At 44.3% G+C, this 27165-nt stretch overlaps 1 protein-coding gene across 12 annotated transcripts in view; it reads left to right on the plus strand.

Moving 5' to 3' along the window:
• Window positions 1-13149: 13149 nt before the first annotated feature.
• LOC128690850 (mucin-3B-like) overlaps window positions 13150-27165 on the plus strand; it is a 245985-nt gene continuing 231969 nt past the window's right edge. For all 12 annotated transcript variants that reach the window (XR_011392071.1, XR_011392075.1, XR_011392078.1 and 9 more), the window contains exons 1-3: window positions 13150-13290; window positions 21526-21716; window positions 21878-22064. Coding sequence is in view for 8 of the 12 variants with exons in the window: in XM_070085103.1 (XP_069941204.1) it covers window positions 21578-21716; window positions 21878-22064 (326 nt within the window). In the remaining 4 variants the exon portion in view is untranslated. The remainder of the gene's footprint in view (window positions 13291-21525; window positions 21717-21877; window positions 22065-27165) is intronic.

The following is a 27165-nucleotide window of genomic DNA, read 5'->3' on the forward strand; positions in this document are numbered from 1 at the left end:
TACATCATTTGAGGCATTTAGCAGTTCTGTGCAAACAAGTGACTCTGCAATGTACAGGCCAACCCCCCCCCTTTTGCCTGTTCACTCTGTCACATCTGTATAGGTTGTAACCTGGGATCCATATTTCGTTGTCCAAGTGATCCTTTATGTGGGTCTCAGTGAAAGCCACGAACATTGCCTTTGCCTCTGCAAGCAGTCCACGGATGAAAGGTATTTTGTTGTTTGTTGCTGGCTTTAGACCCTGTATATTTGCAAAGAAGAATGTTATCGGACTGGTGGTATTGTTGGTACTGGGGGGGGATTTTTTTTCCGGCATTAGTATCTGTATCTGTTGGTTTGGAGTGGAGGCCATCGACTGTGGTTCCACTCCAGGAATGACTGGATTTGGTGTACGATTTCTGCCATTTCCTGCCAGTTTTTTTTTCCTTCCTGGCACTAAAAAACCTCTCCCTCTTGAGTGGCTGTGGCTACCCAGGTTTTCCCATGGCCTGGATGTTTTGTATCTTTTTGTCCCCTTTAGATGGTATGCCTGGCAATTTAAGTTATAGCACAGTCTTTCCTGTACTGAAGAGGTACACAGTTCAGGGTGAAAAAGCTTACAGGAAGGGAGTTTGCATTTTCCTGTTGTCATATGGGCATGGCATTTCCTAGGGTGGTCATAGTTGCACGTCCCATCTGTTTTTCCAGATTTCCCATGCCAGCAGATACCGAGTGCATAGTATGTGCACAGGCTTGGTTTCCGTTTGCATTGGATGGTCTAACGTCACACCACATCACACTGGATGGTCTAACGTCACACTCCATCACACTGGATGGTCTTATGTCACACTCCATGACAATGGATAATCTAACGTCACTCCATCAAGCTGTATTGTCTAGCATCACACTCCATCACACTGGATGGTCTAACGCCACACTAAATCACACTGGATGGTCTAACGTCACACTCCATCACGCTGGATGGTCTATCGCCAGACTCCATGACGCTGCATAATCTAACGCCACACTCCATCACACTGGATGGTGTAACGTCACACTCCATCACGCTGGATGATCTAACGTCACACTCCATCACGCTGGATGGTCTAACGTCACAATACATCATGCTGGATGGTCTAATATCACACTCCATCACGCTGGATGGTCTAACGTCTCACTCCATCACGCTGGATGCTCTAACGTCACACTTCATTACGCTGGATGGTCTAACATCACACTCCATCACACTGGATGGTGTAACCTCACACTCCATCACACTGGATGGTCTAACGTCACACTCCATCACGCTGGATGGTCTAACGTCACACTCCATCACGCTGGATGGTCTAACGTTACACTCCATCACGCTGGATGGTCTAACGTCACACTCCATTACGCTGGATGGTCTAACATCACACTCCATTATGCTGGATGGTGTAACGCCACACTCCATCATGCTGGATGGTCTAATGTCACACTCCATCACACTGGATGGTCTGACGTCACACTCCATCACGCTGGATGGTCTAATGTCACACTCCATCACGCTGGATGGTCTAACGTCACACTCCATCACGCTGGATCACACTCCATTATGCTGGATGGTGTAACGCCACACTCCATCATGCTGGATGGTCTAATGTCACACTCCATCACACTGGATGGTCTGACGTCACACTCCATCACGCTGGATGGTCTAATGTCACACTCCATCACGCTGGATGGTGTAACGCCACACTCCATCACGCTGGATGGTCTAATGTCACACTCCATCACACTGGATGGTGTAACGCCACACTCCATCACGCTGGATGGTCTAACGTCACACTCCATCACGCTGGATGGTCTAACGTCACACTCAATCAAGCTGGATGGTGTAACGCCACACTCCATCACGCTGGATGGTCTAACGTCACACTCCATCATGCTGGATGGTCTAACGTCACACTCCATCACACTGGATGGTCTAACGCCACACTAAATCACACTGGATGGTCTAACGTAACACTCCATCACGCTGGATGGTCTATCGCCAGACTCCATGACGCTGCATAATCTAACGCCACACTCCATCACACTGGATGGTGTAACGTCACACTCCATCACGCTGGATGATCTAACGTCACACTCCATCACGCTGGATGGTCTAACGTCACAATACATCATGCTGGATGGTCTAATATCACACTCCATCACGCTGGATGGTGTAACGTCACACTCCATCACACTGGATGGTGTAACGTCACACTCCATCACACTGGATGGTCTAACGTCACACTCCATCACACTGGATGGTGTAACGTCACACTCCATCACACTGGATGGTCTAACGTCACACTCCATCACGCTGGATGGTCTAACGTCACACTCCATCACGCTGGATGGTCTAACATTACACTCCATCACGTTGGATGGTCTAACGTTACACTCCATTACGCTGGATGGTGTAACGCCACACTCCATCATGCTGGATGGTCTAATGTCACACTCCATCACACTGGATGGTCTGACGTCACACTCCATCACGCTGGATGGTCTAATGTCACACTCCATCACGCTGGATGGTCTAACGTCACACTCCATCACGCTGGATGGTCTAACGTCACACTCCATCACGCTGGATTGTCTAACGTCACACTCCATTACGCTGGATGGTCTAACATCACACTCCATTACGCTGGATGGTGTAACGCCACACTCCATCATGCTGGATGGTCTAATGTCACACTCCATCACACTGGATGGTGTAACGCCACACTCCATCACGCTGGATGGTCTAACGTCACACTCCATCACGCTGGATGGTCTAACGTCACACTCAATCAAGCTGGATGGTGTAACGCCACACTCCATCACGCTGGATGGTCTAACGTCACACTCCATCACGCTGGATGGTCTAACGTCACACTCCTTCACCCTGGATGGTCTAACGTCACACTCCATCACGCTGGATGGTCTAACGTCACACTCCATCACGCTGGATGGTCTAACGTCACACTCCATCACGCTGGATGGTCTAACGTCACACTCCATCATGCTGGATGGTCTAACGTCACACTCCATCATGCTGGATGGTCTAACGTCACACTCCATCACGCTGGATGGTCTCACGTCACACTCCATCATGCTGGATGGTCTAACGTCACACTCCATCATGCTGGATGGTCTAACGTCACACTCCATCACGCTGGATGGTCTCACGTCACACTCCATCACGCTGGATGGTCTAACGTCACACTCCATCACGCTGGATGGTCTAACGTCACACTCCATCATGCTGGCTGGTCTAACGTCACACTCCATCACGCTGGATGGTCTAACGTCACACTCCATCATGCTGGATGGTCTAACGTCACACTCCATCACGCTGGATGGTCTCACGTCACACTCCATCACGCTGGATGGTCTAACGTCACACTCCATCACGCTGGATGGTCTAACGTCACACTCCATCATGCTGGATGGTCTAACGTCACACTCCATCACGCTGGATGGTGTAACGTCACACTCCATCATGCTGGATGGTCTAACGTCACACTCCATCACGCTGGATGGTCTAACGTCACACTCCATCATGCTGGATGTTCTAACGTCACACTCCATCACGCTGGATGGTCTCACGTCACACTCCATCACGCTGGATGGTCTAACGTCACACTCCATCATGCTGGATGGTCTAACGTCACACTCCATCACGCTGGATGGTCTCACGTCACACTCCATCACGCTGGATGGTCTAACGTCACACTCCATCATGCTGGATGGTCTAACGTCACACTCCATCACGCTGGATGGTCTCACGTCACACTCCATCACGCTGGATGGTCTAATGTCACACTCCATCATGCTGGATGGTCTAACGTCACACTCCATCACGCTGGATGGTCTAACGTCACACTCCATCATGCTGGATGGTCTAACGTCACACTCCATCATGCTGGATGGTCTAACGTCACACTCCATCACGCTGGATGGTCTAACGTCACACTCCATCATGCTGGATGGTCTAACGTCACACTCCATCACGCTGGATGGTGTAACGTCACACTCCATCACGCTGGATGGTCTAATGCCACACTCCATCACGCTGGATGGTCTCACGTCACACTCCATCACGTTGGATGGTCTAACGTCACACTCCATCACGCTGGATGGTGTAACGTCACACTCCATCACGCTGGATGGTGTAACGTCACACTCCATCACGCTGGATGGTCTAACGTCACACTCCATCACACTGACTGGCTTTTTGATGCCATACTTCATTACACAGGAAGTTTGTCCTGTCATATTCCATCAGACTGTACAGCACTTCATCTTACACACCATCACACTGAATAGTTTTTCAATTGATATTCACTCACACTGAATAGTTTTTTTTTTTTATATTCTATGATATTGTTGTCATGTATAAGAAGGGAAATTATCTCCTGGGCCAAGATATGGTTGACTGATAGACACCAGTTTCTTTCAATGGTGAGAAATTCGAATGGGGGAGCCAATACCAGTTGTGTGTCACAAGGGTCAGTGTTGGGACCTTTGTTGTTCACAATCCACAAAAACAACATAATCAAATGTAAGAATCCTAGGAAAAGAAAATAAATATGGCACTTATAAATAAAATGATCTCAAAGTGAATACAGTAATTTACAGCCAAGACAGCATTGCATAAGTGTTCACAATAAAACTTGTGGAAAATACTGTATATATTTTCCAGAAATACAGTAGTTATATGTAAATAGATGGCCATACTGTATTTAATAAAATTTATGTTATCGAAAACGGGAAGCTGGGCCTGCGCAGAAGGACACTCGCCATTTTTGTTTTTGAATTGAATAACAGATATTAGTAATGGGAAGAATTTTTCGTGCTCTAGAGGTTAAATTTGGGTTGACACCTCTCAAATAGGAGGCGAAATTGTTGGATGTGCATTCCTGCATAACTTGAGTATCAGGCGACAGGACAGGACAACTCCAGGAACCTCAGATAAACTGTCTAATTTATGCTTAAATTCTGGCCAGTAAATTTTTCATAAACGTAGGCAAAAGGGGGGTCCTGTACATGACACATTAATATCCAGTCAAATTGGTGAATGATATTAAGATATTTTCCTTCTGTTATGTAAATGTGTATATATATATATATATATAATAATTTTTAATTTTAATATACAGTCCACAAATCTATATATTTACCAGCATTCCTGGTGATGTATTTTTCATTTGTAATTAATAGGTCCAGAGCAACTTGTGGATATGACAGTGGATTTTTTTTAGATTTTGCCACCGAAGTGGCTAGTTTATTGTGCACCCCATATCCATCCTGTGGAGGGTAGCGCGAGAGCATATGGATACACAAAAGGCCTAGGAACTAGGCCCCAAAGGGTTAACAGGAATACATATGGATTTATATCTACATATCTATAGTTCACTTATCTGTTACAAGCAAATTTAGGAAATTTGCTTAGTATATCTGGTATCTTATTTTCATTAATAAGATATCTTAACATGTCACATAGTTTATTATACTGTCTATCTCTGTATTCCTCAATAAGTGGACAATTAAGCACATAGTGTTCAAGACAGTGACCATATGCCTGATCACATAATTTACATTTAGTTTGATCATCATCTGTGTCTCCCAAACTGCCAGAAGTACTTGTAACCAAGCCTAAGCCTGGCCACTACAACATCAGTCAGTACTTGTAACCAAGCCTAAGCCTGGCCACTACAACATCAGTCAGTACTTGTAACCAAGCCTAAGCCTGGCCACTACAACATCAGTCAGTACTTGTAACCAAGCCTAAGCCTGGCCACTACAACATCAGTCAGTACTTGTAACCAAGCCTAAGCCTGGCCACTACAACATCAGTCAGTACTTGTAACCAAGCCTAAGCCTGGCCACTACAACATCAGTCAGTACTTGTAACCAAGCCTAAGCCTGGCCACTACAACATCAGTCAGTACTTGTAACCAAGCCTAAGCCTGGCCACTACAACATCAGTCAGTACTTGTAACCAAGCCTAAGCCTGGCCACTACAACATCAGTCAGTACTTGTAACCAAGCCTAAGCCTGGCCACTACAACATCAGTCAGTACTTGTAACCAAGCCTAAGCCTGGCCACTACAACATCAGTCAGTACTTGTAACCAAGCCTAAGCCTGGCCACTACAACATCAGTCAGTACTTGTAACCAAGCCTAAGCCTGGCCACTACAACATCAGTCAGTACTTGTAACCAAGCCTAAGCCTGGCCACTACAACATCAGTCAGTACTTGTAACCAAGCCTAAGTCTGGCCACTACAACATCAGTCAGTACTTGTAACCAAGCCTAAGCCTGGCCACTACAACATCAGTCAGTACTTGTAACCAAGCCTAAGCCTGGCCACTACAACATCAGTCAGTCATGACAGTGGTAGGTATCGAAGGGGGACATTTTATGCGACCTAGGTGTCCCAAATTCCTACTTGTCTAACTGATAAATAATAATTATCTTTGTTCATTTACTGTTATGTACATAATGATACATTCAGATCAATGTAATTTTCCACAAAACTAATGGAATTATTGGCTTCATATAAAGTATAAATAATAGGATTTTTTGGGTTATCCTTCATTTTTATATATCTTTGGTTATGCCTCATTTAGATTATTTAGTTCTGCCCTCCATGTTATAAGATGGGCATGAATGCGCTGGAAAATATGCAGAGAAGGGTGAACCTGATTCCATGTATCATAAAAATGTCCTACGAAAACAAGCTGAAGGCATTGAACTTGCAGTCTCTGGGAAGGTGTATTAGGGAAGATATAACTTAAGTATATAAATGGAAAACAGGAATATACGAAGGGGATATAAATAACCCCAAGACAAAAGTCTCAGCAATGGATTCGAGGTGGAGAAATTTAGATTTAGAAAGGATATAAGGAAGTACTAGTTTGGCAAGAGGTTAGATGAGGGGTAATAAACTACCAGGTAGCCTCACTGAGGCACATACGTAGGTGTGAAGTGGACCTGGCTAGCATGAGTAGGGTTACTGGAGTGCTATTTCGTTTTTTGTGTTCTCCCTCACGCTGGATGATTTTTCATGTCATAGCTCGTCACAGTGGACGATTTTTCATGTCATACTCCATCACGGTGGATGTTTTTTCTCATGTTGTATTCCATCAACAGTAGATGAGGCTTCAAGCATTGTAATGAAATAGTGAATGTAACTGCTCATAAATAAAAAAAAAAAACGGATGCGCCCCGCACCAATATGTTGAAACAAGAGCTGTTATCCGGCCTCAGCTATACTATCCCCTTCCCCAGGATGCGACCCACACCAGTCAACCTACAGGTACCTACTGGCTGCTAAGTGAACAGGGGCAGCAGGTGCAATGCCACATATCCAACGTTTCCACCCGTGCCGGGGATCGATCCGAGGACACTCAGTATAAGCTGAGTACGTTTCCAACCAAGCCACGGGCATGGGGTGTGAATAGTTATATTCATATGATGTAACGTTTTTATTTGGGTCTTGTACACACAACATATATATATATATATATATATATATATATATATATATATATATATATATATATATATATATATATGTATATATATATATATACATATATATATATATGTATATATATATATATATATATATATATATATATATATATATATATATATATATATATATATATATATATATATATATATATAGTTATTTTGGGAGATATTAGGAAAAATATTACATTTATTTCGGCACACGCAGCACACCTAAACTGTTAGTATTGACACCTCTGGCCAACCTAAACAAGAACGAATGGAATGTAAACAAAGGCGCGCCAGTCTCATATCTACCACTGGCGGAGTAAACTTAAACTTACTACGTTAAGTTATTTTAGGTTTTGTTTAGTTCAGTTAAGATGTTTCTTACATTTGCACAACATAAAACAATGTCCTTAACAACACAAAGTTAATACTGGACCGACCACAGGTATGGGATGCATAATAAATATATGTATTAAACTGTGACTATCAGACATTGTTTAGGAATAAATTATCACCAGACCCACACTAGGAATCCTCCCCCAGGTATACTCCAGCACCGGATCAACCTAATTACCATATATTTAACCCAGTACCTGACCAGCCGGGGCTGTGGTTCGTACGTTGGTTTGTGTGCGACCAACAGTAACAGCCTGGTTGATCAGGCTCTGATCCACCACGAGGCCTGGTCACAAACCTGGCCGTGGGGGCGTTGACCCCGAAACCCTCTCGAGGTATATTCCAGGATAACAATACAAAGTTACTATGGCTGACGTCCATTAAGACTTACTATATATACCCATAGTCTGTATACGTTGTATCGTGTAGAAAAGATTATTATTATTATTATTATTATTATTATTATTATTATTATTATTATTATTATTATTATTATTATTATTATTATTGCATACGTTACCAACTTTACAAAGTTCACTGAAGTTTTATGACTATGAACGGCTCAGTAATATTAATTTTATTTAGGAAAATCTACTGATATTTATTGTATGGTGTATAATGTAGATATAACCCAGGATATACATGACTGTCTTCAGCAAGTCTACACCAGAGCAGGATAACACCTGGCCAGGATAACACTTGACCAGGATAACACTTGACCAGGATAACACTTGACCAGGATAACACTTGACCAGGATAACACTTGACCAGGATAACACCTGACCAGGATAACACTTGACCAGGATAACACCTGGCCAGGATAACACTTGACCAGGATAACACTTGACCAGGATAACACTTGACCAGGATAACACTTGACCAGGATAACACTTGACCAGGATAACATTTGACCAGGATAACACCTGGCCAGGATAACACTTGACCAGGATAACACCTGGCCAGGATAACACTTGACCAGGATAACACTTGACCAGGATAACACTTGACCAGGATAACACTTGAACAGGATAACACCTGGCCAGGATAACACTTGACCAGGATAGCACTTGACCAGGATAACACTTGACCAGGATAACACCTGACCAGGATAACACTTGACCAGGATAACACTTGACCAGGATAACACTTGACCAGGATAACACCTGGCCAGGATAACACTTGACCAGGATAACACTTGACCAGGATAACACTTGACCAGGATAACACTTGACCAGGATAACACTTGACCAGGATAACACTTGACCAGGATAACACCTGACCAGGATAACACTTGACCAGGATAACACCTGGCCAGGATAACACTTGACCAGGATAACACTTGACCAGGATAACACTTGACCAGGATAACACTTGACCAGGATAACACTTGACCAGGATAACATTTGACCAGGATAACACCTGGCCAGGATAACACTTGACCAGGATAACACCTGGCCAGGATAACACTTGACCAGGATAACACTTGACCAGGATAACACTTGACCAGGATAACACTTGAACAGGATAACACCTGGCCAGGATAACACTTGACCAGGATAGCACTTGACCAGGATAACACTTGACCAGGATAACACCTGACCAGGATAACACTTGACCAGGATAACACTTGACCAGGATAACACTTGACCAGGATAACACCTGGCCAGGATAACACTTGACCAGGATAACACTTGACCAGGATAACACTTGACCAGGATAACACTTGACCAGGATAACACTTGACCAGGATAACACCTGGCCAGGATAACACCTGGCCAGGATAACACTTGGCCAGGATAACACTTGACCAGGATAACACTTGACCAGGATAACACTTGACCAGGATAACACCTGGCCAGGATAACACTTGACCAGGATAACACTTGACCAGGATAACACTTGACCAGGATAACACCTGACCAGGATAACACTTGACCAGGATAACACTTGACCAGGATAACACTTGACCAGGATAACACCTGGCCAGGATAACACTTGACCAGGATAACACTTGACCAGGATAACACTTGACCAGGATAACACCTGACCAGGATAACACTTGACCAGGATAACACTTGACCAGGATAACACTTGACCAGGATAACACCTGGCCAGGATAACACCTGGCCAGGATAACACTTGACCAGGAAAACACTTGACCAGGATAACACTTGACCAGGATAACACTTGACCAGGATAACACCTGGCCAGGATAACACTTGACCAGGATAACACTTGACCAGGATAACACTTGACCAGGATAACACCTGGCCAGGATAACACCTGGCCAGGATAACACTTGACCAGGATAACACTTGACCAGGATAACACTTGACCAGGATAACACCTGGCCAGGATAACACCTGGCCAGGATAACACCTGGCCAGGATAACACTTGAGCAGGATAACACTTGACCAGGATAACACTTGACCAGGATAACACTTGACCAGGATAACACCTGGCCAGGATAACACCTGGCCAGGATAACACTTGACCAGGATAACACTTGACCAGGATAACACTTGACCAGGATAACAATTGACCAGGATAACACCTGGCCAGGATAACATTTGACCAGGATAACACCTGGCCAGGATAACACCTGACCAGGATAACATCTGACCAGGATAACACCTGACCAGGATAACACCTGGCCAGGATAACACTTGACCAGGATAACACTTGACCAGGATAACACCTGACCAGGATAACACTTGACCAGGCTAACACCTGACCAGGATAACACCTGACCAGGATAACACCTGACCAGGATAACACCTGGCCAGGATAACACTTGACCAGGATAACACTTGACCAGGATAACACTTGACCAGGATAACACCTGACCAGGATAACACTTGACCAGGATAAAACCTGGCCAGGATAACACCTGACCAGGATAACACCTGACCAGGATAACACCTGACCAGGATAACACTTGACCAGTATAACACTTGACCAGGATAACACCTGACCAGGATAACACCTGGCCAGGATAACACTTGACCAGGATAACACCTGACCAGGATAACACCTGACCAGGATAACACCTGGCCAGGATAACACTTGACCAGGATAACACTTGACCAGGATAACACTTGGCCAGGATAACGCTTGACCAGGATAACACCTGGCCAGGATAACACCTGACCAGGATAACACTTGACCAGGATAACACTTGACCAGGATAACACCTGACCAGGATAACACCTGACCAGGATAACACCTGACCAGGATAACACTAGACCAGGATAACACCTGACCAGGATAACACCTGACCAGGATAACACCTGACCAGGATAACACCTGGCCAGGATAACACTTGACCAGGATAACACTTGACCAGGATAACACCTGACCAGGATAACACCTGACCAGGATAACACCTGACCAGGATAACGCTTGACCAGGATAACACTTGACCAGGATAACACTTGGCCAGGTTAGCGCTTGACCAGGATAACACCTGGCCAGGATAACACCTGACCAGGATAACACTTGACCAGGATAACACTTGACCAGGATAACACCTGACCAGGATAACACTTGACCAGGATAACACTTGACCAGGATAACACTTGACCAGGATAACACTTGGCCAGGATAACACTTGACCAGGATAACACTTGACCAGGATAACACTTGACCAGGATAACACCTGACCAGGATAACACTTGGCCAGGATAACACTTGACCAGGATAACACTTGATCAGGATAACACTTGACCAGGATAACACTTGACCAGGATAACACTTGACCAGGATAACACCTGACCAGGATAACACCTGACCAGGATAACACCTGACCAGGATAACACTTGACCAGGATAACACTTGACCAGGATAACACTTGGCCAGGATAATGCTTGACCAGGATAACACCTGGCCAGGATAACACTTGACCAGTATAACACTTGACCAGGATAACACTTGGCCAGGATAACGCTTGACCAGGATAACACCTGACCAGGATAACACTTGACCAGAATAACACTTGACCAGGATAGCACTTGACCAGGATAACACTTGACCAGGATAACACCTGACCAGGATAACACCTGACCAGGATAACACCTGACCAGGATAACACTTGAACAGAATAACACTTGACCAGGATAACACTTGACCAGGATAACACTTGACCAGAATAACACTTGACCAGGATAACGCTTGACCAGGATAACACCTGACCAGGATAACACCTGACCAGGATAACACCTGACCAGGATAACACTTGACCAGGATAACACCTGACCAGGATAACACTTGACCAGAATAACACTTGACCAGGATAACACTTGACCAGGATAACACCTGACCAGGATAACACTTGACAGGATAACACTTGACCAGGATAACACCTGACCATGATAACACCTGACCATGATTACACTTGACCAGGATAACACTTGACCAGGATAACACTTGACCAGAATAACACTTGACCAGAATAACACTTGACCAGGATAACACGTGACCAGGATAACACCTGACCAGGATAACACCTGACCAGGATAACACTTGACCACGATAACACTTGACCAGGATGACACCTGACCAGGATAACACCTGACCAGGATAACACTTGACCAGGATAACACTTGACCAGGATAACACTTGACCAGGATAACACCTGACCAGAATAACACTTGATAAGGATAACACCTGACTAGGATAACACCTGACTAGGATAACACCTGACCAGGATAACACTTGACCAGGATAACACTTGACCAGGATAACACCTGACCAGGATAACACTTGACCAGGATAACACCTGACCAGGATACCACGTGACCAGGAGAACCCCTGACCAGGATAACACCTGACCAGGATAACACCTGACCAGGATAACACCTGACCAGGATAACACTTGACCAGGATAACACCTGACCAGGATAACACTTGACCAGGATAACACTTGACCAGGATAACACCTGACCAGGATAACACTTGACCAGGATAACACCTGACCAGGATAACACTTGACCAGGATAACACCTGACCAGGATAACACCTGACCAGGATAGCACTTGACCAGGATAACATTTTACATTACCCGCTCAGCTGATTGTGAGAAGATCAGAATGACCAACCGTACTCGCCCACTCCACCTCTCACACATCCCACCCACTCGCCTCTAAACACCACACTCACCCCCATAACATACCTCCCTCACGTACTCAAAAATCTACCTATAGGCTTCCGGGGGAACATGGTTAACGCGTAAACCTACAAATGGAAGATGAGTTGAAATGAAAGTTGTGCGAGTGTTGGCGAGCCTGGCAGTAAAGTTTCACAAATATACCGCCAGGTAGCGAGAAGAAAACAAGACATGTCTGCCAGGGGAACTGCACACATTTTTTAGCCGTGTGAGTCCATTTCCTTCGCTTTTGGGTGCCTGAGGCGTGCCTGCAGGAGCACGGGGTAAGGTGGAAGAGGGTGGGAAGGTGTAAATGGCGGTAGGTGGTGTGTGCAGTGCAGGGGAGGAGTGTGATGGAGGCTGTGTCAGGCTGTCACCTGCATGGAATGTTTACTGTGTAACACGTAGTCAGGTGGAGGGTCCCTGGGGGCCCCTTAATAGATTCTCTCGTCTTTCCTAGGTTGTTACTAGCTGTCCTTATCTTCCCCAGGTCATCACTAGGTGCCCTCACCGTCCTCAGTTTCTTACTAGGTGTCTTCACCTTCCCCAGTTGTTTACTAGGTGCCCTTCTCTAGGTCATCACTAGGTGCCCTCACCTTCTCTGGGTCATCACTAGGTGCCCTCATCTTCTCTGGGTCATCACTAGGTGCCCTCATCTTCTTTAGGTCATCACTAGGTGCCCTTACCTTCTCTAGATCATCACTAGGTGCCCTCACCTTCTCTAGGTCATCACTAGGTGCCCTCACCTTCTCTAGATCATCACTAGGTGCCCTCACCTTCTCTAGGTCATCACTAGGTGCCCTCACCTTCTCTGGGTCATCACTAGGTGCCCTCATCTTCTCTAGGTCATCACTAGGTGCCCTCACCTTCTCTAGGTCATCACTAGGTGCCCTCATCTTCTCTAGGTCCTTATTAGGTGCCCTCACCTTCTCTAGATCATCACTAGGTGCCCTCACCTTCTCTAGGTCATCACTAGGTGCCCTCATCTTCTCTAGGTCCTTATTAGGTGCCCTCACCTTCTCTAGATCATCACTAGGTGCCCTCACCTTCTCTAGGTCATCACTAGGTGCCCTCATCTTCTCTAGGTCCTTATTAGGTGCCCTCACCTTCTCTAGATCATCACTAGGTGCCCTCACCTTCTCTAGGTCATCACTAGGTGCCCTCACCTTCTCTAGATCATCACTAGGTGCCCTCACCTTCTCTAGATCATCACTAGGTGCCCTCACCTTCTCTAGGTCATCACTAGGTGCCCTCATCTTCTCTAGGTCATCACTAGGTGCCCTCACCTTCTCTAGATCATCACTAGGTGCCCTCACCTTCTCTAGGTCATCACTAGGTGCCCTCATCTTCTCTAGATCATCACTAGGTGCCCTCACCTTCTCTAGATCATCACTAGGTGCCCTCACCTTCTCTAGGTCATCACTAGGTGCCCTCATCTTCTCTAGGTCATCACTAGGTGCCCTCATCTTCTCTAGGTCATCACTAGGTGCCCTCATCTTCTCTAGGTCATCACTAGGTGCCCTCACCTTCTCTAGATCATCACTAGGTGCCCTCATCTTCTCTAGGTCATCACTAAGTGCCCTCACCTTCTCTAGGTCATCACTAGGTGCCCTCATCTTTAGGTCATCACTAGGTGCCCTCACCTTCTCTAGATCATCACTAGGTGCCCTCACCTTCTCTAGGTCATCACTAGGTGCTCTCACCTTCTCTAGGTCATCACTAGGTGCCCTCATCTTTAGGTCATCACTAGGTGCCCTCACCTTCTCTAGATCATCACTAGGTGCCCTCACCTTCTCTAGATCATCACTAGGTGCCCTCACCTTCTCTAGGTCATCACTAAGTGCCCTCACCTTCTCTAGGTCATCACTAGGTGCCCTCACCTTCTCTAGATCATCACTAGGTGCCCTCACCTTCTCTAGATCATCACTAGGTGCCCTCACCTTCTCTAGGTCATCACTAAGTGCCCTCACCTTCTCTAGGTCATCACTAGGTGCCCTCATCTTTAGGTCATCACTAGGTGCCCTCACCTTCTCTAGGTCATCACTAGGTGCCCTCACCTTCTCTAGGTCATCACTAGGTGCCCTCATCTTCTCTATGTCATCACTAGGTGCCCTCACCTTCTCTAGGTCATCACTAGGTGCCCTCATCTTCTCTAGGTCATCACTAAGTGCCCTCACCTTCTCTAGGTCATCACTAGGTGCCCTCATCTTCTCTAGGTCATCACTAGGTGCCCTCACCTTCTCTAGGCCATCACTAGGTGCCCTCATCTTCTCTAGGTCATCACTAGGTACCCTCACCTTCTCTAGATCATCACTAGGTGCCCTCACCTTCTCTAGGTCATCACTAGGTGCCCTCATCTTCTCTAGGTCATCACTAGGTGCCCTTACCTTCTCTAGGTCATCACTAGGTGCCCTCATCTTCTCTACGTCATCACTAGGTGCCCTCACCTTCTCTAGGTCATCACTAGGTGCCCTCATCTTCTCTAGGTCATCACTAGGTGCCCTCACCTTCTCTAGATCATCACTAGGCGCCCTCACCTTCTCTGGGTCATCACTAGGTGCCCTCATCTTCTCTAGGTCATCACTAGGTGCCCTCACCTTCTCTAGGTCATCACTAGGTGCCCTCATCTTCTCTAGGTCCTTATTAGGTGCCCTCACCTTCTCTAGGTCATCACTAGGTGCCCTTACCTTCCCCAGGGCCATACTAGGTGCCCTTACCATCCCCATGACCTTACTAGTTGTCCTTAATTCTTTAGATCATCACTAGGTGTCCTTGTCTTCCACCGGTCTTTACTAGGTGTCCTTGTCTTCCACCGGTCTTTACTAGGTGTCCTTGTCTTCCACCGGTCTTTACTAGGTGTCCTTGTCTTCCACCGGTCTTTACTAGGTGTCTTCAGCTTCTCTAGGTCATCACTAGGTGCCCTTACCTTTCCCAGGCCCTTACTAGGTGTGTTTACCTTCCCAGGTCCTTACTAGGTGCACTTACCTCCTCCAGGCCCCTACTAAGTGCCCTCACCTTCCCCAGGTCCTTCCTAGGTGCCCTCATCTCCCCCAGGTCCTTACTAGGTTCCCTCACCCTCCAGGTCCTTACTAGGTTCCCTCACCCTCCAGGTCCTTACTAGGTGCCCTCACCTCCCCCAGGTACTTACTAGGTACCCTCATCTCCTCCAGGTCCTTACTAGGTTCCCTCACCTCCCCCAGGCCCTTACTAGTTGCCTTCATCTTCCCCAGGTCCTTACTAGGCACCCTCACCTTTCCCAGGTCCTTACTAGGTGCCCTTGCCTTCCCCAGGTCCTTTCTAGGTGTCTTCACCATACTCAGGTCCTTACTAGGTGCTGTCACCAGACCCAGGCCCTTACTAGGTGCTCACATCAGACCCAGGTGCTTACTAGGTGCTCTTACCAGACCCAAGTCCTTACTAGGTGCCCTCACCTTCCCCATGTCCTTACTAGGTGAACTTGCCTTCCCCAGGTCCTTACTAGGTGCCCTCACTAAACCCAGGTCCTTACTAGGTGCCCTCACCAGACCCATGTCCTTACTAGGTGCCCTCACTTGACCAAGGTCCTTATTAGGTGCCCTCATCGGACTCAGGCACTTACTAGGTGCCCTTACCAGACCCAAGTCCTTATTAGGTGCCCTCACCTTTCCCAGGTCCTTTCTAGGTGCCCTTGCCTTACCCAGATCCTTACTAGGTGCCCTCACCAGACCCATGTCCTTACTAGGTGCCCTCATCAGACCCAGGTGCTTAATAAGTGCCCTCACCAGATCCAGGTTCTTACTAGGTGCCCTCGCCTTCCCAGGTCCTCATTCCTGTGTGTCCCAACTACTGGACCACTATGACAAGGTCCTTACTAGGTACCCCTCACCAGACCCAAGTCCTTAGTAGGTGCCCTCACCTTCCCAGGTCCTTACTAGGTGCCCTCATCAGACCCAGGTGCTTAATAAGTGCCCTCACCAGATCCAGGTTCTTACTAGGTGCCCTCGCCTTCCCAGGTCCTCATTCCTGTGTGTCCCAACTACTGGACCACTATGACAAGGTCCTTACTAGGTACCCGTCACCAGACCCAAGTCCTTAGTAGGTGCCCTCACCTTCCCAGGTCCTTACTAGGTGCCCTCACCAGACCCATGTGCTTAATAAGTGCCCTCACCAGACCCAGGTTCTTACTAGGTGCCCTCGCCTTCCCAGGTTCTCATTCAAAATCAAAATCAAAATAAAAAAAATTATTTCTTTGCAAAGGTTACAATGTATGTTTACATTTCATAATTTGATTGGTACAAAGAAAGCCACTATCACACTGAGGCATTTTGGGCAGACTTAACCTAATACTTAAAGACTGCTTAAGTCTAGACAGGTGAAGAGTGGTAGATTACGAATGTACAATATTTTACTCTAATATTAATATGAGGTAGTACAGTTTATGATACAAACATACATTTTTAAGTTTTCAGTACAGTGGACCCCCGGTTTACGATCACCTCCCAATGCGACCAATTATGTAAGTGTATTTATGTAGGTACGTTTGTACGTGTATGTTTGGGGTCTGAAATGGACTAATCTAATTCACAATATTCCTTATGGGAACAAATTCGTTCAGTACTGGCACCTGAACATACTTCTGGAATGAAATAATATCGTAAACCGGGGGTCTACTGTAATGACTTAATAGTTAAGGGATAATAAAATGTTTGGGAGAGTTGTTTTAAACTTGGTTAGAGATTAGCATAGTGTGGGTATGCTTGTTACTGAGAGATGCGATGATGTTTAAGTACGTATAGTCTTAAATTGATTTGTGGGCAGGGGACCTCTTGCTATTTTGGGCAGAGAATTCCAGATCTTTTGGCTCTTTATGTGTGTTGCATTTTGCATAGTGTGCCCTCATCTTCTCTAGGTCATCACTAGGTGCCTTCACCTTCCCCAGGTTATCACTAGGTGCCCTTACCTTTTCCAGGCTCTTACTGGGTGCCCTTACCTTTTCCAGGCCCTTACTGGGTGCCCTCACCTCTTGGTCATCACTAGGTGCCCTCACTTTCTCTGGGTTATCACTAGGTGCCCTCACCTTCTCTAGGTCATCACTAGGTGCCCTAACCTTCTCTTGGTCATCACTAGGTACCCTCACCTTCTCTAGGTCATTACTAGTTGCCCTCACTTCCTCTGGGTTATCACTATGTGCCCTTTCCTTCCCTAGGTCATTGCTAGGTGCTCTCACCTTCCCCAGGTCCTTACTAGGTGCCCTCACTTTTCATAGATCCTTACTAGGTACCTTCACCTTTCCCAGGTCCTCAGTTTTCCCTAGGTTCTCACTAGGTGTTCTCATCTTTCCTAGGTACCTACCTTAATAGGTGCCTCACCTTCTCTAGGTTCTCACTTGGTGCCTTTGCCTTCTTCAGGTCCTCACCTGGTGCCATCACATTTTCTGTTCCCTCACTAGGTGTCCTCACCGTGTTTGGGTCCTCAACTGGTGCCCTTGTCTTCCCCCAGGTCCTTGCATAGTGCCCTCATCTCTCCCACGTTCTTGCCTAGTGCCCTCTCTTTCCCCAGGTCCTTTCTCTAGGTTTTTCACCTTTCCCAAGTCCTTGTCATCTCCAAGGCCTCACCTTTCCCAATGTTGTGGGTTTGGGGTTTGAAATGTGGGTGTGTTTGGAGAAATACACAATATCTCTGCACATGTTTATTGGACAGAAAGGATGTGTTGTATGCCAGCATATCCTAAGTGTATCTTTTCAGCTTGTCGTCTGTATGTTGACTTGCCATGCCCCCATGGGCAAGCTGGGGTTTGAAACTAGAGGTCAGTGTCATTCACCTTTACATTCCTAAGCTGTGACACAGTAATGGCAAACATGCTACGTACATACCATTGGCACCAGGTCCTCATCTTTCCCAGGCCTTCACATTCCCCAGGTCCTCACGTTCCCCAGGTCCTCACGTTCCCCAGGTCCTCATGTTCCCCAGGTCCTCACCTTCCCCAGGTCCTCACCTTCCCCAGGTCCTCATCTTCCCCAGGTCCTCACCTTCCCCAGGTATACTCAACAAGCTTATCTCCCTGTAATTCATACACTCATTCTTGTACCCTTAATTACACCATGTATATATCCCTTGTCTTTCCTTTATCTTGTCCCAGATTTTTTCATTGACATTAACTTTTATCACATTATTATTATTCCTCTGCTGTAACATAATTTTTATCCTTCCCATTCAATTATTAATTTTGATTTACGTATATGTAAATAGTATTGTCAACCAATTCTCACTTGCGAGCTGTGACCAGGTCTTACCTGTCATTACCTTGTATTAGAAGCATAAACAGTTCCAGAACTCTGTGTTCACTTAAATACAGTAATGAAATACTGTGCATACTATGGGTTTCTAGCAAAATCTGTATCACTTGTTTGCTTTTTCTGTGAATGAAATCAGATATTAATATTCATATTTGTATCATTTATATTTCCCCCCCCCTTTTTTTTTAAATAAAATTTATCATTAGGTTTTCCTGTGAGGTTGAACTAGTGTTATTTATTCCTAGATTGTTGTATTAGGTAACATTAGAATAGGTGAGTGAAAAGAATGTAGAAGGTTGGGCAAAAATAAAATTCTTGTTTGTCATTTGTTCTCATGGAAAAATGAAAATAAAAGAAGCATAGTAAAGTTTCTTAGAATGAAGTAATGCTTGGACTAGAGTTGTTGTTATGGATGGGCATGCCATGTTGTGCAAGAACAATATTGATAGGAGACTGTACTTACCATGCTGGTGGGTAGTGGAGATATGGTGTACAGTATTGAATGCATGTAAATTGGGGGGGTTACCAACTTTTTTGGCCAAGTAGGTCATATTAAAATTTAAAATTCGTGAAGGTGCCAGGCTTTAGAAACAAAGTGGGTTGCAAATGTACATGCTGCATTTATCATTCACTATCTCAAGTAAACATAGTGATAATCACAGCTTTAATACCTGTATAAATTTGAAAAAATGTAGAGGTGATCACTGCCAATTATAGTAACTTCATGGGTCCTCAGCTGTTCCCTTATTTCTCCCCAGAATTTCAAGAAAGGGAATTAAAGCTCTCAGTGACTGAGAGGCAACAAACTAAATGGAAGGACAGAATGCAAAGAATCTAGGACAATGACAAAAATACTAACTCTGAAATTTAATACACTACATGAAGCTGCGGCATGTTCAAATTTCTCTAAAGAGGATACTTTAGATAATCTAAAGTTTGTTTCAACATATCGAATAAGTGATGGGAATGTGTTTCTTTCTCTGGGTCATCCTACCTTGATGGAAAATGGCTGATGTGGTAAAAAAAATATTAATTGTATATATATGTACAATAATTGGGCAATGTGTGGTATGAATATTATGCAGAGAATTGGGAGCGTGGAGATAGAAGGTGTACGATTACCAAAAGTACTATTCAGAGGGCTGAGGATGGGATGTTGAGGTGGTTTGGGCATTTAGAGGGGACGAGGGTGTATAACTCTAGGGTTGAGGGAAGGAGGGGTAGGAGTCATTCTAGAAGAGGTTGGAGGGAGGGGTAAAGGAGGTTTTGAGGTTATTGGCTTCTGTAAATGCCTTGGATAGGAGTGAGTGGAGGGAGGCAAGTAGTTTTTATGACTTGACATGCTATTGGAGTGTGAGCAAGGTAACATTTATGAAGAGAGGAGAAACTTAGTGACATACTTGTTTACCGACCACTTGGATTTACAACCAGCTCTCCAACCAGTATGCAAACCTAAATAATGTATATTAGAGTTGAGTTCCTCTATTCTGTTTATTACATTATACAGGAAACTACTATATAAACATTTAAAAATATACCAGAAATGTTATAAATGGTGCACACATGATATTAAAAAAATACCTAAAGATGGTTGACACAGATCCACTACCAGTATAGTGTGCTCCTTGCTTAATGACCAATTTGCTTACCGACGTACTCTTAGGAATGGAACCCTGTTCTTAAGTGAGGAGAGGCTGTACAGTACCTGCACTCTTAAAGAAGGGTGAGGATGTTGCAGCTCATAGGGCCATTTGAACTGACATGTCTGCATGCTTGAATGAATGAGTGATGGTTAAAGTGTTTCTTCTTTTTTAGGTCACCCTACTTACGTGGCAAATAGACAGTGCGTTAAAAAATGTACATTAATTCTAAAGGGAGCACACACACACAATAAGGAATGCTGCATTAATGTTATGATATACTGTATAGCTATTGACTCTAAGGAAGATGCACTATTATGTAGTTTACCCAAAATGCTGTGCATCCTATGGGATGCATATGTTGTATAACAATTTGAAATCAAAACTTTGAATTTATATGTCCATGATAATTACTCAAATTTTTATACTTTTCTAATTTGGTGATTCTTCTATGGTTCCAAAGATCTTCTCTATATGCTAATGCAGTATGTACAGTTGCTATGAAATTAGCTCATGTTTTCTTAAACTTATTTCCTTGCTCAATTTCAGATTATTCGTCTTTAATGATGACTTTTCTACATATGTTGTGGCCTGGCTAAGGATGTTTTCCTTGCGTATAGTAACAGTTGACCACTATCAGGGAGCACCTGTAAATGGTTTGGATCCCCAATATTCAACTTTTCGGGGAGCTCCAGTAAAACGTGTTCCTGTGTTACGTATCTTTGGTGCCACACCTAAAGGTATGTCTTCCTTCTTGAAAATATTTGGTAAAAATGTTACATAATAATTCAATTGCAAAGGTAAAACCAATTACAAACCTGTTGTATGATTTCACATAATTATTTTTGTTTTACGGTTCAGGCACTTACAAAATGTTGCAGCTAATTTCTCCACCACACAGGACAAAAGGCCTGTCTTCACATCCATGGTGTGTTTCCATACATTCTGGTCCCATGTGATGGATCCGAGCCTCTCACCCGTCTCCCTTATACTTTGGCTGCTGGTATTGACAGGGCGCTTAATATTGCCCTGGGTCATGCCTCGTCCAACACACAACATGTATATAAAATCACACCAGTGTCTGGAATGTAAGTACTGTATAGTAGTTCACAGCTAACCCTAAATGTGTTTCACTCTGCCCTGGACCATTATCAAGTTATGATTAGGAGAAAAGGGAAGAAATTCAGGAGAGACAGCAAGATCAGGAGAATTGAGGAGAGTCAAGGTCAGGTCAAGTAATGTAATGTGTTTCGAAGACTAGACCATTTAGCACTGTACTGGAAAAGGCAAACATCAACAGAAGCAAAACTGGGAATTCCTTCTGGCTTTCTTTCTTTTCCCCCCCCTCCCCTCACTTACTACTTGAAAATAGTCGATGGCAGACCAAAACGTTGTTAAGAGCCTCCTTTCCAAATTCTGGACTCATAGTGAATTGTTCTGGTTATTCAAATTCAAATTTTTATTTCTTCTTATGCTGTACAAAGATAATGTATTTACATGTAATAAAATAGGCACAAAAGAAAGCCACTAGTATTCACTACATTTTAGGCAAAGTAATCCTCTGTAAGTAGAGTAGTAATGCTCTTTCTTTACTGACAGCAAGTCAAAATTCTAAGGATAGTCTCTTTGTTTTGTGAAGCATTTAGGTAAAATAAAACTAATACAGTGGACCCCCGAGTTTCGTGATTAATCCGTTCCAGAGAGCCTGCCGAAAGTCAAAATTCACGAAACTTGAAACCATTTTCCCCATAAGAAATAATGGAAATAAAATTAATCCATTCCAGACACCCAAAAATATTAAAATAAATTTTTTTTTTAAAATTAAATAAAGATTTACATACTGAAAACAATCAGAAATCAAGTACATGCATTTAAAAAAATAATAACATTACACTTACCTTTACTGAAGACTTCTGGGTGGATGGAAGACGGGAGGAGGGGATAGGAGGAAGGTGTACACTATTGTTTGGAAGGAGAATCTCTTTCCATTAGGACTTCAGGTATGAAGTCCTTATCTGGGGTTACTTCCCTTCTTTGTTTTTTAAAGACACTGGCACTGGGAACAACTTGAGAGCCATTGGACCCCTGTCGCATAAAATTAAACACTTGTTGGGGTTTGAATTCTCCAGTGTCTACGCACTCCTTAAACTGCTGTACAAACTTCTCAGCTGCAATTTTGTCAGAACTGGCAGCCTCACCATGCCTTATCACACTGTGAATGCCACTACACTTCTTAAATCTCTCAAACCAACCTTTGCTGGCCTTAAAATCACAAGCATCACCACTTGTTGCAGGCAATTTCTTCACGAGATCGTCATGCAACTGCCTTGCCTTTTCACATATTATCGACTGTGTAACACTATCTTCTGCTAACTGTTTTTCGATAATCCACACCAACAATAACCTCTCCACTTCTTCGAGGATTTTTGATTTCCTTTTTGTCAGCATATCCACCCCTTTTGCAACAACAGCACACTTTATTTCCTTTCCTTTCACCACGATCGAAGTGATGGTTGAATGGGGTTTGCCATACATCCTGGCAAGCTCTGTAACACGCACTCCACTCTCATATTTTTAAATGATTTCCTTCTTGAATTCAATCGTGTTCTTCACTTTCTTTACCAAAGGGCTTGCACTAGCTTTTCTTGGGCCCATGGTGACTTATTTAGCAGTTGCAATCACAAAAAAACAATGGATTATTACATACGAACCCGCGGGGTGATGGTCACGTGTTGGTAAACAATGGCACACTGAGCGTGAATGGCGTGGGAGACTGGCTTTGTGTGCGTGGTGATGAGAGGACGGATACCGGACGGTTGCCAAATCACAAGTCTAATCACGAAACTCAAGGCCAAATTTTGCCAAAAATCTTGCTGAAAGTTGAATTTCACAAAAGTCGATGCTGCCGAAACTCGAGGGTCCACTGTACTTACAAACTATTTAACTGTAGGACAGGTGCAGTATGTATTTGAATTAGGATTCAACATGTAATTTATATTTTATGAGATGGTCTGCATGAACAGTTCCTGTACATGATAAAATGGCTAGTTTATGTATGGTATGTGTGGGAACAGTTTGGTTTCAGTAGTTTCAGTAGCTGGTGATAGTACACATGTGGCTTTCTTTATAGCATAGGTTGGCCATCACTAATATGGCAATCAATAATCCGGCACTAATTTTGGCTAGCATAATTTCAAATTTCCAGGGTTGAAACACAAACCTGCCACTACTGTTTGGTGGTGGTGCTTGCTGCATAAGTCATTCCATTTTTTTTTCTCCATTTATTGTTATAACCTGCTTACTTTCATTCTCGTTTTTTTTGGTCTCATTTGATAGAATGGAAGATATACAGTGGACCCTTGGTTATCAGCTGTTCCGCTTATCGGCTGGTTTTTTGGCTTCCGGTTATTGGCCGTTATTTCACTTATTGGCTGTATGGTATGCGTCGACCCGCCACTGCCGGCCTCTCATGCGTCAGTCTGGCTCTGTCTCTGGGCAAGTGAGGAAGCTTCTGCTCATTCATCCAAACATTTCACTGTAATTCATTCTTTTTTGTGGTTATTGATTAAGTGCAACTGTGAGATAAGTAACCATGGCCCCAAAGAAAGTTCCTAGTAAAGTTCCTTTGGTAAAAAAAGTGAGAAACATGATGGAATTTGACAAACAAGTTTTTGAAAAGTTTGAGAGTGGTTTTTGAGTGCTAGAACTTGCCAGGATGTATTGGAAAAACAAATCAACAATCACTTCTATCCTGGCAAAGAAAGAACAAATCAAGGAAGCTGATGTGGCAAAAGGAGTAAATGTGCTAACCAAACAAATGTCACCGATAATGGAAGATATGGAGAAGTCGTTGGTTTTGTGGATCACCGAAAAACAATTAGTGGGAGTTAGTGTTGTGGAGTCGATGGTTTGTGAGAAGGCAAGGCAGTTGCATGTGGATCTTGTAAAGAAAATGCCTAGAACAAGTGCTGCTTTTAGTGAATTTAGGGCCGGCAAAGGCTGGTTTGAGAGATTTAAGAAGCATAGTGGCATACACAGTGTGGTAAGGCATGGGGAGGTTGCAGGTTCTGACAAATGTGTGGCTGAAAAATTTGTGCAGGAATTCAAGGGGTATGTAGAGGCTGAAGGATTCCTCCCCCAACAAGTGTTTAGTTGTGATGAAACAGGCCTCTTTTGGAAGAAAATGCCAAAGAGGACCTACATTACACAGGAGGAAAAAGCACTGCCAGGACACAAGCCTATGAAAGACAGGCTTTCTCTCTTGTTCTGTGGTAATGCTAGTGGGGTTTTCAAAGTGAAACCTTTACTGGTGTATCACTCTGAAAATTCCAGTGTGTTCAAGGAAAATAGTGTCGTCAAGAATAGATTGTGTGTGATGTGGAAAGCTAATAATAAGGCATGGGTCACAAGGCACATTTTCAAAGAGTGGGTCCATGATGTGTTTGGCCCCAGTGTGAAAAAATACGTCCTGGAAAAGAAATTGCCATTCAGGTGCCTCCTGATACTGGACAATGCTCCTACTCATCCTCCAGACTTGGAAGGCCAATTGTTTAGGGACTTAAGTTTTATAACAGTGAAGTTTTTGCCTCCTAACACCACTCCTCTCATCCAGCCCATGGAACAGCAGATTGTTTCTAACTTCAAAAAACTCAAACACAAAAGCTGTATTTCAAAGGTGCTTTGAAGTGACCTCAGACACTGACTTGACCCTAAGTGAGTTCTGGAGGAATCACTTCAATATCCTCCATTGCATAAGCCTTATAGGTAAGGCTTGGGAGGGAGTGACTTCCAGGACTTTGAACTCTGCTTAGAGAAAATTATGGCCAGATTGTGTCCAAGAGAGGGATTTTCAAGGGTTTGAGGCTGATCCTGACGACCCTGTGCCTGTTGTGCAATCTATTGTGGCACCGGGGAAGTTCATGGGGTTGGATGTGAGTGGCGAGGATGTGGAAGAATTGATGGAGGACCACAGGGAAGAACTATCAACTGAAGAGCTGCAACATCTTCAACTGGAACAGCAACAGACTGCAGCTGAGGAAATTGCTTCAGAGGAGGAAGAGAGAGGGGAGAAGGTGCCTTCATTGATTAAGGACATGTGTGCAAAGTGGAATGAGTTGCAAAGTTTTGTTGAAAAGTATCACCCTGACCAAGCTGAAACAAACCATATCTGCAACATGTTCAGTGACAAAACTTTGCCCCACTTCAGGGAAATCTTAGAGACACCAGAAACAGACCTCTCTGGACAGATTTTTTATGCGACAGGGGTCCAGTGACTCTCAAGGTGGTCCTAGTGCCATTAAAAGACAAAGAAGGGAAGTAACCCCAGAGAGGGATTTGTTACCTGAAGTCATTATGGAGGGGGATTTCCCTTCCAAACAACAACCCCCAACTCCCTGTCTCCTCCTCCCTATCTTCCATAAGCCAAGAAGAGTCTTCAATAAAGGTATGTAATACTGATTTAATTGTTCATGTATTAATTTTATTAAGTCCTCATTGTTTTGTATTTGTAAAGCTATAATTAATCTTTAAAAAAAATATTTTTTTGTGAATATTTTTGGGTGTCTGGAATGGATTATTTTTTATTTTTTTTAATTATTAACACATTGGCTGATTCCCACCAAGGCAGGGTGGCCTGAAAAAGAAAAACTGTCATCATCATTCACTCCATCACTGTCTTGCTAGAGGGGTGCTTTATATTACAGTTATAAAACTGCAACATTAACACCCCTCCTTCAGAGTGTAGACACTGTACTTCCCATCTCCAGGACTCAGGTCCAGTCTGCTGGTTTCCCTGAATCCCTTCATAAATGTTACTTTGCTCACACTCCAACAGCAAGTCAAGTTTTAAAAACCATTTGTCTCCATTCACTCCTATCAAATACCCTCACGCACGCTTGCTGGAAGTCCAAGTCCCTCGCACACAAAACCTCTTTTATCCCCTCCCTCCAACCCTTTCTAGGCCGACCTCTACCCCGCCTTCCCTCCACTACAGATTTATACACACTCAAAGTCATTCTGTTTTGTTCCATTCTCTCCACTTGTCCGAACCACCTCAGCAACCCCTCCTCACCCCTCTGGATAATAGTTTTGGTAATTCCACACCTCCTAATTTCCAAACTATGAATTCTCTGCATTATATTCACACCACACATTGCCCTCAGACATGACATCTCCACTGCCTCTAGCCTT

This window comes from Cherax quadricarinatus, chromosome 1 (genome assembly GCF_038502225.1).
Source record: "Cherax quadricarinatus isolate ZL_2023a chromosome 1, ASM3850222v1, whole genome shotgun sequence".
Classification (NCBI taxonomy): Eukaryota; Metazoa; Arthropoda; class Malacostraca; order Decapoda; family Parastacidae; genus Cherax; species Cherax quadricarinatus.